Below are 16,129 nucleotides of genomic sequence, written 5' to 3' on the forward strand. Positions count from 1 at the left end.
AGTTTCCCCTTTTCTTCCATCATGTAGTTGATATATTAATTTCAATTGGGTACCTGTAATCCTTGAAAAATTTCATCAATACCTTTTGTTTCTGCAGTGACCACATTTAAGGTCCGTCTGGCTGGCTTTTGCTTTGTGAAACTGGACGGTCAGCTGTGATCTTATGAAACAGCAGAGCAGGCTCAAGAGTTATTATGGAATATTATTGAATGGTGGAGCAGGCTCAACATTTTAGTTTGTTTATGATGGCAAAGTGGGTGTCACTAATGAGAGTAGCCAGCAATTACTGTCCATCTCCAATTACCCTCTAAACTGAAACGTTTGCTCAGAGGTCAAAACTACCTAGCTATGTTATCCTTCCAGAGCCAGTAAAAGCAGAAATAGCAAATTCCTCCCCTTGGTATTACAGAACTATGTGTTTTTTTTAAAATTATATATGACGACCCAGTATTTTCCGGGCTGCACATTTATTTCGTGCCTTGAATTTTAATTCCATGGCTGTCATGGTGGGATTCGAACACATATCCCTCACTTAATAAGACCTCTGGGTTTCAGTCCGGTTACCACATAGTGCAATGGCTCACCACTCCTGCTATTTCTTATAAATAATCCATGTAAAAGTATTCCATTAACGTTCCTCCAGTGTAAACGATGACCTTGGTTTATTTCGTGAGGCATAGCCATGGCGTCGAAGGCCGTTGGAAGCGCTGGTGTCCCAGAGCCGGGGGCGGGCAGCGGAAGGAAGAAGCGCGAGGGGAAGGCGCGCCGCCGTCTCTCACCAAACGAACATGGCGTCACCCAACGGCTGCGCGTCCGTGCCTTGCCTCACCTGCGTTACCGTCACCAACTAGGCCGGCCCTAACCGGCCTACATCGGTACGCTCACCAGGATTACGAAAAAAATAGAGCCGACATACTTTTATATATCGTCGTTTATAATCGTTGTGTATCGGAATTAAAGGGGGAGGGAAGCGAAGAAGCGTTACCATGTCAACGGATCGCCAATACAAACTCCCAAATAAAACCTCCTGGCTGAACAAGCAGGTCGTGATGCTACATTATAAAGGATTTTAACTGGGGAAAAGTAATCTGAAATGTGAAGGATAGTTGCCCTAATCTTTAAAATTATCTTTGTAGCAAAAAGCTTAGTTGGGAATCGGTGACGCGTCGGAATTCCGATGTAGGTGAGTTAATTCCATCGACACATTAATTACTTTAAAAAGCATTGAAGAATGGATTGAGGCTGGTAATTATCAACCGATTTATTAGTTACACATCGTGTATTTGGCATGAACCTTCCTGTACTTTTTAAATAGAAATGTAGTTGTAATGGAATGCCGTCCCTGTTTAATATTTAAGATCTATTATTTTATAGATGAAAAAAGATACTTCATAAGCCCACTTAAAGTCTTAAAACTGTGCCTGTAGGTTGCACATTTAAACCAAGGTAAGTGAGACCTGGTGGCTATGGTTAATTATTGAATTTGCAATTATTTGTTCAGCTTTATTGACTGCTTATTTGCAGCGTTGTTTACATTTTGGCACAGTCAACAGAAACTCAAAATCAATTTATAAGATAAGATCTTTATTAGTCACATGTACATCGAAACACAAAGTGAAGTACATCTTTTGCGTAGTGATTTTGGGGGGGCAGCCCGCAAGTGTCGCCACGCTTCTACCGCCAACATAGCATTCCCATAACTTCCTAACATGAGGGTTTTGTCCAGTTATGTGCCCTGGAAAGGTCTAGGAAATCCGAGGGTAACGTTGTTGGGGTGTCAGCCTGACATAATAGTTCTTCATCTGGTTTCCTCTTTCCTGGAAGAATAATCTTAATGGTTAAGATGTGTGTTTTCAAGAATTATCATTAAAATGTTATGGGCTATGAGAAATTGTTTAGGTCCTCAGAGAAATTAGCCTATATATTTAATCTATTGCAAACATTTTTACTTACAACAGTGATTGAGTACTGCTGACACCATGAGGAAGCGGACCCCACAATTGGTAATCAGACCACAAGCATCAAAAAGTGACATGCAAAGCCCAGTCTCCTCTGTTTTAAATCCAAGGACCAGATCACCATCCCCAACCAGCAGGCCTCGTACTCCAGATTTACACAACCCCTCTGATGTTGATGAGCAGCACCTTGATATCAGCGACGAAAGTGAAAGTGGATCTGCCATTACTTATTTTACCAGAAAGGGTAAGCATTTAGAATTTTGCATAAAATGAGCTACTGAAGGAACTTGGTGAGTAAGGCATCATCAGGCAGATGCTGCTCAACCCACTGAGTTCTTCAAGCAGCTCATTTTTTTTGCTCCTGATTCCAGCATCTTCAGTCTCTTGTATCTCTAGAATTTTGCATAGTTTAAAACCCATGTTAGTCCATATTTTTCTGTCATTATATATGCAACACTAATCATGTTCATGTTTTCCTCTGACACTTTCATTGCATTGATTACAATGACAATTATGATGGCTACATTGTCATAATTTTTTTGCACTGCTCTGGCATGTTTTAATGCCAATAGATTTATTTGCAATTGATTAACTGTGGGCTGATCTGAGGCTAACAAATAGTCTCCAACTCCCAATGGAATCTCCATACTCAAGTAGACAATATAGAGTGAACGGAAGGAGACTGACAGATTTCATTGGAAATCGATCTTTCATGTGGAACTTTGGAAAAGTGCCATGCTATGGAGCTGCACTAAAAGATGATTGTGAAATATTAAAGATTACTAGCCAGTTTAAATATTCATGGAATTGCAGACGAAAGATGCTGCATCATTTCCAGTTCACTGCTTTTTTTCAGTGTGGTGTATTATCATTACAAATACAGGAAAGTATTGGGAAACTTCATAGCATGAGTACAATGTGCAAGATGGTAAATATATTTGTGTAAGTCACTGAATTTGGTGTTGTAGGGAAATCTGGACTGCACATGAATAGAAATGGATGTTTGAGAAAGTGCAAGTAACATTGGGTCATAAAGTTACAGCACGGAAACAGGCCCTTCAGCCCGACTCATCCATGCCGACCAAGGTCCTTTCTGAGCTAGTCCCATTTGGCTCGTATCCCTCTGAATCTTTCTTGTCCATGAACCTGTTAAAATGTATTTTAGAAGTTGTAATTGTACCTGCCTCTGCCACCTTCTCTGGTAGTTCGTTCCAAGTACCCACCACTCTCTTTGTGAAAACCTTGTCCCTTGGGTCCACTTTAAATCTTAAACCAATGCCCTCTAGTTTTAGACTCCTATACCCTTGGTAAGAAGACTGTGACCAGCCACCTTATCTATGCCCCACATGATTTCACAAACCTCTATAAGGTTACCCCTCAGTCTCTGCTTCTCCAAGACAAACAGCCCCATCCTATCCAGTCTCTCATCATAACTCAAGCCCTTCAGTCCCAGCAACATCCTTGTGAATCTTTTCTGCATCCTCTCTAGCTTAATCATGTCCTTCCTACAGTATGGCAGCCAGAACTACACACAATATTTAAGGTGCAGTCTTACCAATGTCCTATGCAGCCATAACATGATGTCCCAAATCTTGTACTCGCTGCCCCATCCGATGAAGGCAAGCATGCCATATGCCTTCTTCACCACTTTGTCCATCTGTGTCACTATTTTCAGGGAACTATGTATTTTCACAGTTGTACAACACTCTCCTTGGTCCTGTCATTTACTGTGCAGGTCCTGCCCTGGTTTAATTTCCCAAAATGCATCACTTTACACTTGCCTGAGTTAAATTCCATCTGCCATTCCTTTGCCCATTTCCCACTTGATCTAGATCCTGTTGTAACCTTAGACAACCTACTTCACTGTCCACCGCACCAATAAATTTGATGTCATTTGCAAACTTTCCAATCCTGCCGCCTATATCCAAATTGTTAATATATATGATAAACAGCGGTGACCCAGAAACAATCCCTGCGGCACATTGCTGATCACAGGCCTCCAATCTGAAAAACGACCCTCCACTACCACCCTCTGATGCCTTCCGCCAAACCAATTTGGTACCCAATTGACTAGCTCACCTGGATCCCATGTGATCTCACCTTCTGGACTAGTCTATCATGTGGGACCTTATCTAAAGCCTAGCTAAAGTCCATGTTGCCCTGCCCTCATCAATTCTCTTGGTCATCTCTTCAAAAAAACTCAATGTTAAGTGCGTGAGACATGATTTCCTAAGCACAAAGCCATGCTGACTATCCCTAATTAGTCCTTGCCTTTTCAAATGCAGATAGATCCTGTCTCTCAGAATCCTCTCCAGTAACTTGCCCACCACTGATGTTGGGGTCAATGGCCTGTAGTTTCCTGGCTTGTCCTTGCAACTCTTCTTAAATAAAGGCACAACATTGGACACCTTTCATTCTTCTGGTACCTTGCCCGCGACTAAGGAACACAACAATCTCGGCCAGAGTCCCAGCAATTTTCTCCCTTGTTTCCCATAACATTCTAGGGTACACTTGATCAGGCCCTGAGTATTTATCCACCTTTATGCCCCTCAAGACCACCTTTTTCATAATATCAATTAGCTTCTCCATAGTATGTACAGACGAGAAAGTATTCATTTAAGACCTTGCCTGTCTCCCATGACTCCACACATGGATGACCACACTGATCCTTAAGGAATCCCATTCTTTCTCTAACCACTCTTTTGCTCTTAATATGCTTATAGAATCTCTTAGGAATCACCTTTACCTTTTCTGCCAAGGATATCTCATGTCCCCATTGTTCATCATCACCAACTTTTTTTAAGTGGTGGAGTTGTGTATTTATTTCATTTTTCTGTGCAAAAGTATGGTACACGTTAAAGTCACAAAAATGCATGGTATATACGTGAGTGCTCAAAATGATGGCACACTGTCACAATAGCTTTAACAATACTTAGGATTTTCAGCAATTAATTCCCTGTATCATTATTCCCTGGAATGTAGGAGATGGAGGGATGACCTGATAGAGGTATATAACATCATGAGGGGCATGGGCAGGGTGAAAGCACACAGTCTTTTTCCCAGAGTGGAGGTGCTAAAAGTAAGAGGGAGTAGGTCTATGATCAGAGGTGAGAGATATTAAAGGGACATCAGGGGCAGCTTCTTCACGCAAAGGGTGGTATGTATTTGGAATGAGCTGCCAGAAATAGTGGCTGGGGCACATTAGCAATGTTTAAAAGCCATCTAAATTGGAGACGGATTGGAGAGGTTTAGAGGGCTATGGGTCAAACACAGGCAGATGGGACTCGCTCGCTGGGCAACACAGTCGGCATAGGCGAGTGGGGCTGAAGGGCTTGTATCCATGCTGTATGACTGTATCAGTTATGCTTTCAGAGGGTACACTAAGTTGCAAGTAAGGGGCTAACAGCCCTTAAGACAAAAGGGGGAAGGGAAGTGGAATTTGTTTTTCTCTTTGTGTGCCTAGTAGTTCAGCTAAGAAGAGTGTTTTCAAAAGCTTGTTAGCAAGCTATTCAGCTCCTTTCTCAAACAGTGAATTGTGTATAACTGGTGAAAACAAAAAATTTTGAAAGCACTCTGGTCCAGGCACTTATGGAGAGGTACATGGTGTGAAGTTAAAATTTAACTATACAGCCTGCAGTGTTTTTAGTCCTTGACTGTGTCTCCTTCTGGAAGTTGTTTTCTCGATGGATCTTGCTTCCAATTAAGCAAGGAGACTCCAGATCTGGCTGCAGGACACAATATCTCAAAAATTGGAGTTGCAACGTGGAGATTTCTGAACCCAGGATCTTTGTATAAATGAGCTTGAATCCGGAAAGAAGGATACTTGCCTTCAACCCACAAACAGCACTGGAGGGTAGTGAGAGCAGTGAGGGGCATGCTAGTGTGCGAGGGCATTTTGAGATCAGGAAGGTGGTGGTGCTGGGTCTTTTGAAGAGCATCAAGGTGGATAAGTCCTCAGGGCCAGATGGGATATATCGCTGGTTATGAAAGAGGCAAAGGAGGAGATTGCCAGGGCCTTGACGAAGATTTTTGTATCCTCACTCACAATAGGTGAGATCCCAGATGACTGGAGAGTAGCCAATGTTGTTACTTTGTTCAAGAAGGGAAATGGGGATAATCCAGGAAATTATAGGCCAGTGAGTCTCACATTATTGTTAGGAAAGCTATTGGAGAGGTTTCTTAGGGATAGGATTTACTTACATTTGGAAAATATGTGGCCTGATTAGGTATGGTGAGCGTGGCTTCGTGCAGCACATGTCATGTCTTACTAACTTGACTGAGGTTTTTGAGGAGGTGATGAAGGTGACTGATGGGTGTAGGGCAGTGGATGTTATCTACTTGGATTTTAGTAAGGCATTTGACAAGGTCCCTCATTATAGGCTGATCCAGAAGGTTTTAGATGCATAGGATTCATGATGACTTGGTAGTTTGGATTCAGAATTGGCTTACCCATAGAAGACAGAGGGTAGTAGTTGATGGGACTTATTCTGGCTGGAGGTCCTTGACCAGTGATATTCTGCAGGAATCAGTGCTGGGGCCTGTGTTATTTGTGATGTGTATAAATGACTTGGACAAAAATGTAGATGGGTGGATTTGAAAGTTTGCAGACAATGCAAAGACTGGTAGAGTTCTGGACAGTGCAGAGAGCTATCAAAGGATACAGCAGAATTTAGATCAGTTACAGATATGGGCGGAGAAATGGCAGATGGAGTTTAATCTGATTAAGTGTGAAGTGTTACACTTTGGGAGGTCTAATGTAAGGGGAAAGTGTATAGTTAATGGCAGGACCCTTAACGTTGATGTACAGTGGGATCTTGGGGTCCAAGTCCATGGCTCACTGAATGTGACCACAGATGTAGATAGGGTGGTGAAGAAGGCATATGGCATGTTTGCCTTCATTGTTTAGGGCATCAAGTACAAGAGTCACAAAATCATGTTGCAACTATGACTTGGAATATTGTGTCCAATTCTGGTCACCTCATTATAGGCAGGATGTGGAGGCTTTGGAGAGATTGCAGAAGAAGTTTACCAGGATGCTGCCTGGATTAGAAGGTATGAGCTATAAGGAGAGGTTGGACAAACAGGTTGTTTTCTGTGGAGTGCCGGAGGCTGAGGAGAGACCTGTTAGAAGTTTATAAGATTTCGAGAGGCATAGTGTTTGTTTAGTGTTTGACCTGACTCCAACCACCCATTTATGGGAGTGAAGCTCTCCCCATCCCTTCTCTTTTCTCATGATGAACTTTTAGCTGCCTTGATGGTCCCTTGGTTATGGACCAAACGAAACTTTACAGCTCTAGAATAGAAACCAGGGTCAACAGACATTTGTATTGATAAAATATGAAATGCAGTTAACCATTAGCAAAATGGCACTCACTCATATCATGCAATATATCCAACTTAAAATGTATATTTCTTGAATTTGACTTCTCATTTTAATCACCTGAACTTATTTAAATCCAATAAAATGAACAAATATAGCATTGATTGGCACTTCACTTTTTACATTAACTTCGATCAAATTTGCCCTGAAAAGATCACAAAACAGCATTTTATACTAATCAGTTTAGTTACAATCTTGAATTGGGAAACTTGAGAAAATGAGCTCTTGGGAACTTGAGCTCTTAATTCGAGTTGTTAAGTCCAATCCATGAACCTTGCTACAGAACTTACTATTTAGAAACATCATGACCACATACTTGTTTAATTTTGGACAGCTTATTTGTGGACAAAAAAATGATATTGATTGATTAAGTCTTTGGACTTTGGATTTGTTTTATTTTCAGATACAGTTAGTAAGAGCCCTGGAATCCGATACATTACGGAGGACCTGATCAAAAAACTGTCAAAACGAGAACAGTTGGGTTCTGTACAGTCCCTCAATCTCTGCCTGTCAAAAGCAGGAGGGAAGAAGTTTAAGGTAATACATAAGATTAAGTGCATTGATTTAATGATTCAAATGTAACCTGGACGAGGTTGCCGAAAAATATAAATTGTATTCCATTTGGAGACCATATGATCAAGATAGTAGTGCAGCTCCTTAATTTGTACAATATAGCCAGTACTTTCTAATCTTGGGGTGCCAACATATTAAGCATCTCCCAATTCTGTCCAGTTTTGTTCAGATTTGTTTTGCATTAGTTAGTATTCGATAAGCAGGTTACAGGCCTCTGGCACACCTATCTCCGCTATGGTTCTGGTTGGTAAGGTTTAACATAGTAACAGAAAGGCATAGAAGCGTATGGTCCTAATGTGGGCAAATTGGAATGGTGTAGATGGGCATGGACTTTGGTACAACACAGAAATGGGCCCTTCAGCCCTCAATCGATAACTCTACAATGTTTATCCTTCTCCAGTTTGCAGAAACACTGTAGAAAATAAAGTTTGGCTGTCCCTTATAAATGCCTGTGAAATATAATAAAAAACGTTAAAGTCTATGATCTATTTATTATTGGTCTACTTTGGTAGTATTTTGTGATGTTAGAAGTTATTCCCAATTGTTCAGTTCTTTGCACACAACTTCTAATTGCTCCATATAATTCGGACAACCGTCAGAAATGGCCAATTTCTCTTGAGTACTATGCCATTATTAGCATTCCCTGTGTGTTTAATCATTTAATTTTAAGCAATCCTTGTTTAGTTGTAGAAAAGAAGAATGAGTCATATCTTTTGCTGCAGATTTATTTCCACTTCACTTAAAGTTAATATTGTGCATTCACTTTTGAACCTAATGGCACAAGTGATGTCGAAATCTGAAGCTTCAAGAGACATTGAGGGAAAAAGCTGATGTTAATTCTGCCTAGTCTCTCAAAATGGCATGCATTGACCAATAAATGCTAATAACATATGCCTAACAATATGAGTTAGATTTTAAATTTTCCTCAGTGACATCTTGCTGTATAAAAGAATATGTAAATGCCGTTTCAAGATTTTCTGCTAACTGAGTTTGAATATTCATGTCAAACAGAGCTCAAACTTACCATAACTCAGCAGCAAAAGATATATATATTCTGAAGAATTTATTTATGGAAAGAAAACTTTGAAAAATCTTGTGCATGAATGTCTTCATTCAAATGCAGATTCCAATGAGAAAAATTCCTAGGACTGTTAGCTAAACAAGTCATAATAATATTTTATATTTAGTTTATAGAAAACCTTGAAAAATGTGACCATCTACTTGTCCTGAATTTGAACAACAATATGATTGAGAAAATAGAAAAACTGGAGAAACAAATAAAGCTGCGGGAACTTAGTCTATCGTACAACCGAATTTGGTGAGTAATTAAAGAAATATACAGATGTTTCCAGTGTAGAAGAGAATAGAGTAACGAGATTAAATCTGTGATCGAATGGATCAATTGATACAAATTAAAGACAAAAAGTAACTTGTTCACTATTTGATGGGTAAATTAAGTGTCAAGAATTGTTCTTAATAATTTGAATCATAACTTTATTCTAATGTGAATTTTATCGAGAGTCTTTACATACCCAATCAGCTGATAGATTTCACGTCATGACTCCTTTTATTAAAACAAAATGGAACCTACTTTTCCCTGCATGTAGTAAAATTGAAGGCCTGGAGCACATGGTGAACCTTCAGAATCTGATGCTTGCTGGGAATTATATTGAACAAATTCCTGCATGGATTGGAAAGAAGTTGCGATCCCTTCGTGTCCTCAACCTCAAACAGAACAATATTACATCGGTATGTTAATTTTCAGTTATATATATCGAAATATTGAAAGAAAATTGACTGTGATGATTTGTATCAATGAGAAGGAAAAACTGAGTCAAGGAGTATGTAAAAGTTGTAACTTGCATGATGCAGGTGAAGAAAAATAGTATGTACTGTTTCCCGTTTATAGAATCCAGCTTTAAAGAAATCTGCTTACAACTAGATCCCAGTTTTAAGACTGAAGATAGACATTGCAGTGCTGGAAATCTGACAGAAAATGCTGAAAACACTCAGCAGGCCAGATTACATCTGGAGATTTCTAAAGTTCCATGTTACTAACCTTTCATCAGGTCTGATAACCAGTTTCATTGGATCTGATAAAAGGTCATTGACCAGAAATTTTATTTTTTTCTCCAGCCACAAACACTGAAGATTTCTCACATTTTTTGTTTGATTTCTCAGTGATATGATACAATCATTACCTGTTTCAAGGAAAATGGCAATAGAAAAAAACGCATGAAGATTAAAAATCTGAACTTCAGATAATGAAAATTGGGCAGTGAAATCTAATTATGCAAAATTAATTGCCAAACTTTTTAAAAAAACACAATAAGACGAATCTCTTATCTGGAGTAATGCCTTTCTTCTCAGCATTTTGATTAGTCCTGGCTCTAATATCAGCTGTTCTGATTTCATTTCTTTCTCTCGTGCTACGTAAGTCAAGGCCCTATTCTGCATTCAGTATTACCACTAGGATTAAAAGAACACCTCTTTCATCTAGACTAAAAGACACATTTTATGCATCATGTACACCAAGAAATTTATCTTTTGGTGACATAATTCACCCAAAAAATTTCTTTTGGTAGACCATTGTAATTTGTGTATTTCCATTTAAAGACTGGGTTGAAAAGGGCAAGATATTAGGTAAAATCTTTTTTTTCTCCATTGGATACTCCAGTTCATTATGCGCATTATTTTCTTGTATCAATTATAAATAATAAAATTTCAGTTCAGAGTTCTTTTAGTACAAACGTGTTGCTTCTGTTTAGACAAAAAGAATAAATTATTAATTTTATGGGTTCTATATTTGATGTCATTCCTGTGGACCATCTAATAATTCTCCTGTTTTGACTTAGCTCCAAGATGTAGCTAAACTGAAATCTTTGAAAGAGTTGACTTCATTAATCCTGGCAGATAATCCTTTAGCCAGTCTTCCACATTATCGACTGTACGTCATATATCACTTACGCTCTTTGAATAGTTTGGATGGACAGCCAGTATCTCTCCAGGAGAGGCAAGAAGCTCATGAACGATTTCATTTAGGTAAAAGCAGCAAGCACATATTATTTTATGCTAATGATAATTTTGTTTTATTTTGAATTCATTCATGGGATATGAATGTCACTGGTAATGCTAACAATTTATTGTTCATCCCTATTTGTCCCAGAACTGAGAAGACATTAAGAAGCAACGACGTTGGTGATCTGGAGTTGTAAGAGGGCAGATGTCCTTGAAAATAATAATTTTTTACAATATTCTAATATTTTCATGGTCACCATTCGTGGTATTAGCTACGTTTAAAATTCCAGATTTATTTATACCCACTTCTTGTGGTGGGAATAGAACTCTAGGTCTAGGTCTTTAGCAATACAGGCAGTTCCCAGCTTACGTAAGGGTTCTGTTCCTGAGAACTGGCTGTAAGTCGATTTCTCCATGTCAGACATCCATTTTCTATAGCTAGCCATATCATATCACTCTACACACTCTTGCTATAATTATTTAATTTCATTGCCCATTCACCCCAACACTAGCCATAATTAAACTAATGGAATATATTACTGTATCCAGTCATTAATGAATACCACAAAACTTTTTATTATTATTACTATCTTGAAAAATGCCTTAAAAACCGTGTGGGAGAACTTGCATTAAGTCACCTCATCCGTAACCTGGGGAATCGCTGTATAACCAATACGCTGCTCTATCCAATAATCGAGAACTTAAATTTAGTGATCAAGTAAATGATCGGCAGACATTTATCCTTGGTTGCACACTCTAATTGTGTGATACCTTGCCTGCAGTGCAGTACATTTCTAAAATTTGGTTTCATTGACTTCACTGGAACCAAATTTCAGAAGTAGAGTAAAATATGCAGTTTTTAATATGTCATGTGTTTAATTCATGGTTCTTGGGACAAATTTCAACCATTTATATAAAAGTAACAAAGATATGATGATGATGATTGACTTGATGTGCTCTTGAGTTTTTATTTCAACTTTCAATGAATTACCAAATGACCTAAATAAATCCCTTGTGCTTTGTTTTTGAATTACTTAAAAGGGAAATTCTGATTTTATCACAAAGTCTGTAGTCATCAGGGAACTAAATTGTTATTAGCGTGTGTAGATATTAATCTTTTTTTTATTGTAGTTGTTTCAGTTGGCTTTTTAAACTTCATTACACACGTAATTTATGATAAATTCTGAGGTAATAATAAGCACAATTAAAAACAAGCATTTGAATGACAACCAGATATATCAATAACCAAGAGAGTGATTGGAGTGAGCAAGCTGAAAAGAGAAAAAGAAAGATAACATCAAGTGTGCAGACTCTCAACCTCATTAGCACCACCCTTCCCAATTCAGCATGGTATGATGGTTCTCAGCTTTGAGGACAATCTAAGATCATGCACAACAGACGTCAACACAACCATCCTATATCAGCATTGGCCATTGACAAGCCAGAGAAAATGTACTTAATGACTCTCTTGTTTTTGTTGTATCAATGCAGAAGAACTAGAGAACCTTGAGAAGGAACTTGAAAAGAAGATGAAAGAGATTGAGTTGTTAGAACAGAAGCAATCCAAGACAATGGAGAATGTCAGAAGCCAAGAACAACTGAATAAGTCACTTCAGCTGGAACACCAACAACAGAAGAACAACTGCAAAAAACTGGAGAGAGAGGTGGAGACAAAGAATGAGCTGGTATGTTTGAGCTAAGAATAGAATTTAAACAGGTAGTAATTGAAAAGGAAACGTAGTAAAAAAAAGACATGGATTGGAGTAAAGTTAACAGCAGCAGAATAGGCGAAGTAATTACTGATATTGAGATTCCTTGATTTTATATGCTATTTACCAAATGTTGTAGGTGAGTGATACGGAATTCAAATTCATGGGCCACAAATGTCCTGGAAAGTTTTAGTAAAAGTATGGTGTAAGAACAACTTTGTGCAAGTTCCTTGACGAAGAAAATGTTTGTGCAGCCAATTTGCACTGGTTTCACACCAAAATATGATCCTAACAAATTTCCAGTTCTGTGTAATATTGGAAAAGCAACAGTAGCTAAAGGCTTAGAGTGTCAGGCACCTCTGCTGAATGTACTGAGACAGAGTAAAATTACAAGCACAAAGTTCTGGGCATTCCTCAACTGCTCCTAAACTACTTGTATGACTTTGGGGGCAACTAACATAATAATAGCAGCAGGAGAAGGCTGATTGGCTCACATGCCTCTTCAGTCATTCAGTGTTCATGGCTCTCCTTTTACCTCTCTTCCAGTTAAGTGCATTGACCCCATTTTCCTTGATTACCTTAATATCTAAAAGCCTAACATTCTTTGTTTTGAATATACTCAGTTATTGGGACTACACAATCCTCTGTGTAATGAAAGGCAAAGATTTGCTACTCTATTTCTTCTCATCTCTTTTCTGCGTGGGCAACCTATTTCTTCTCATCTCTTTTCTGCATGGGCAACCTCTTATCTGGAGACTGTGATGCCCTGGTTCTAGGCACCCCAGTCAGGGAAAACATCAACTCCACATTTACCCTGCCAAGTCCCTGAAGAATTTTGTGCATTTCGAGGAGATCAGGAGATCAAACTCATAAGAGTACAGGCCTGGTCTACTTAATCTCAATTAGACAAACCTCCATTCCAACATTCAGTCTGGTCAATGTTTGCTGAACTTCTATTGCAAGTTTTTCCTTTCTTGGGGAGGGAGACCAGACCTTTGCACAATGTTCTAGATGCAGTCTTGTTAGGGCTCTATGTCATTGTACTCAGATCCTCTTACAGTAAAGGCCAACATACCATCTGCCCTCCTTACTGCCCACTGAACCTGTACACCGACTTTCGGTGATTCATGTACAGGTCCCTCTGAACATCAACATCTTTCAATCAATGGGTAAGCTCATATTTACTCAAGTTATATTCCATTTGCCACAGCTCACACAGCCACTTAGTTTTGTGTTTTCAACAAACTTGCGTATATAAATTTGATTCCCTCATCCAAAGCATTGACCTAAATTGTGAACAGTTGGGTCCCCAGCACCAATCAACACTCCACTGTGTTGAAGGACCATTAATGTGGAAAAGTGTGTGTGTCCGTACAACTTTTGTGGATGAGAATTCCTAGCTAGCTTCCTTTTAGATGTAAAACTGCATTTATCAAAGATGTAAATCTGAAAAGCAAGCTCTGAGTAATTCAGATTTTAACAATGTCTTGTTGACATCATTGCCCAAATTAGCATAATGGTAAAGATGTACAAATTTGTTTTGTAACTGGTCATAGCAGTGAGCTGCTGATATTATGTGAGTACCCAATCAAGAAGTTAGTTTCTCCCAGTAGACCTGTTCTTACTAGTGATCTTAATTGTATAATTGTTCAAAGTTGAATTTAATTAAGATAGGAAATAGGCAGTCTACAGAATAAAAGGATGATCACAAACTTTGTCTGTAATATTGTTTGGTGTTTTTTCGGTGTGGTTAAAATTTATGTACCTAAACTTGAAAAGCAGTTGAGAGTTCCAGATGATACAAAAGCCTTCAATCTCAGATGAATGTGTTTGCATGAATATGATACTACATAATAAATTGTCTTGTCCTCAGTTCAGTATGGCTTTGAGGTACTCAGAAGTAGACAGTAATGAGAAGTAAAACAAGGTTACATTCAGTTCTTGAAGGAAATAGTGCTGCTTGTGCTTTTATACCCTACAGATTTTTACAGTTTGTGCTGATAACTGTGCTTATTTTTCTTCCTTTAGCTAATATCATTGGATATTCACAAAATTTTCCCCACTGCACACTGCGTCTTTGTTTCCTAACGAAGTTAGCTTTCCTCACAAAGCTCATTTGTTTTTATTATCAGCTGACCTGTTTGCACAATGAACTGAATGGTATCTTGTTTAAACAAACAAATGGGTACTGAGCTTTTTTCTTGCTGCAGTGATTACAACTGCCTAGCATGTACAAAGACAGCTGCAAGGTTTTTTAATCTCATTTTTAAGTAGCGTGTTTTAATTGAAGATTTTTCTAAAACCATAGTAACAATTAGAATCATTCTCAAAACTTGTATTAAATGTTTCTTTTTACTCGTTTTCTTTTAACTTGTTGCTTTTCTTCAGTTTTTCCTGCCGCTATCTATTGAAGCCTTGCTGCACACTTGCCTTCAGGTATCTGGAGCATGTAGCATTTATGTTGCATGCAACAGGGATCACACAAGGGATTTATGAGACTGTTAATCCAAACCATATTTGAAGCTGATCAATGATAAAACATTACAGCAAAATAAATTATGACTTGAAATTTTTTTATTATTGAAAATGGAGTGTTAAATTGGTGGAAGGTTGGTCTGCACCACTTTTACCTTCATCCATTGGCATCAATATTCTATTGCACATGAGATCTGTAGCATTAGGGGGGTACCAGAGGTATGTTATATATGATGGAGGAATGTGGTATGGGTGGCAGGTAAGAGAAGATTGGTGGGGGAACAGGGTGGATTGGTGTTGAGTTGCTTAGATTTGTTAAAGAGTTAGATCATCAAGGGCAGCAACATTAAGGAATAAGCCCATGGAGGTATCACTGGATCAGTTATGTTGGGATCAGAGAAACAGTTAGGGAGCCCAAATTACATTGTTAGCACAGGGGATTTAGAGGATGGTGGTACTGTGAACATAAGAAAAATTTTTGAAGTAGAACCTACTTGATTGAGGATTTGTACTTTGTACTGTGAATGCAGACCAGGTGAGGCTGATCTTATGCAAGTAACATGAAAGCAACCTGCAATTTTCTAATTAAAGCTGCTCTTCTGTGCGTGACCCCTGCCAATTGTGGGCCAGTGATGAGGAAATAAAGTTTGCAGAAATGATGACAAAACTTGTCTGGCACACTTGATCATTGCTCTGCTGTTCTGGCAGCCTCTCTGTATGGAACTGGATGTGCACTGAGGGCCTGGAACAAAATTTGAAAATTCTGTGATTCACCCAGAAAGGAGTGATCACATTTTGCTTTAAGTTGTATTGTGCACAAAAAAATGTTGCACTATTCACGTGTAGTACTACCTTGAGTGTAATCCTAAATGCTGTTAGAAAACTTCGAGTCACTTGAAGGTTTTGCATTCATACTCTTAAGTCAGATCTGCTGGTCAATTTGCAGAAATTAGAATTTAGCTGCCATGAATATAGATTGATTCATTAAATCAACAAACCTTCCAACCAATGTACCT

General features: G+C 38.7%; 1 protein-coding gene across 1 annotated transcript; it reads left to right on the forward strand.

The window, feature by feature from the left end:
- The first annotated feature begins 754 nt into the window (after nucleotides 1-754).
- LOC127582158 (centriolin-like) lies at nucleotides 755-12,520 on the forward strand. Its single transcript, XM_052037218.1, has 6 exons — nucleotides 755-1,183; nucleotides 1,959-2,202; nucleotides 7,742-7,875; nucleotides 9,099-9,229; nucleotides 9,519-9,660; nucleotides 12,421-12,520. The coding sequence occupies exons 2-6, from the start codon at nucleotides 1,980-1,982 to the stop codon at nucleotides 12,427-12,429; spliced, it is 639 nt and encodes a 212-aa protein (XP_051893178.1). The 5' UTR covers nucleotides 755-1,183; nucleotides 1,959-1,979; the 3' UTR covers nucleotides 12,430-12,520.
- The last annotated feature ends 3,609 nt before the right edge of the window (nucleotides 12,521-16,129 follow it).

The sequence above is a fragment of the Pristis pectinata genome, chromosome 23 (assembly GCF_009764475.1).
Source record: "Pristis pectinata isolate sPriPec2 chromosome 23, sPriPec2.1.pri, whole genome shotgun sequence".
In the NCBI taxonomy this organism is placed as follows: domain Eukaryota; kingdom Metazoa; phylum Chordata; class Chondrichthyes; order Rhinopristiformes; family Pristidae; genus Pristis; species Pristis pectinata.

Bases quoted from the DNA above. Each gene is read 5' to 3' on its own strand.
- LOC127582158 (XM_052037218.1), top strand. From the start codon at position 1,980: ATGAGGAAGCGGACCCCACAATTGGTAATCAGACCACAAGCATCAAAA. The intron at 2,203-7,741 runs GTAAGCATTTAG...TTTTATTTTCAG, and splicing joins TACTTATTTTACCAGAAAGG to ATACAGTTAGTAAGAGCCCT. The intron at 7,876-9,098 runs GTAATACATAAG...TTTTATATTTAG, and splicing joins CAGGAGGGAAGAAGTTTAAG to TTTATAGAAAACCTTGAAAA.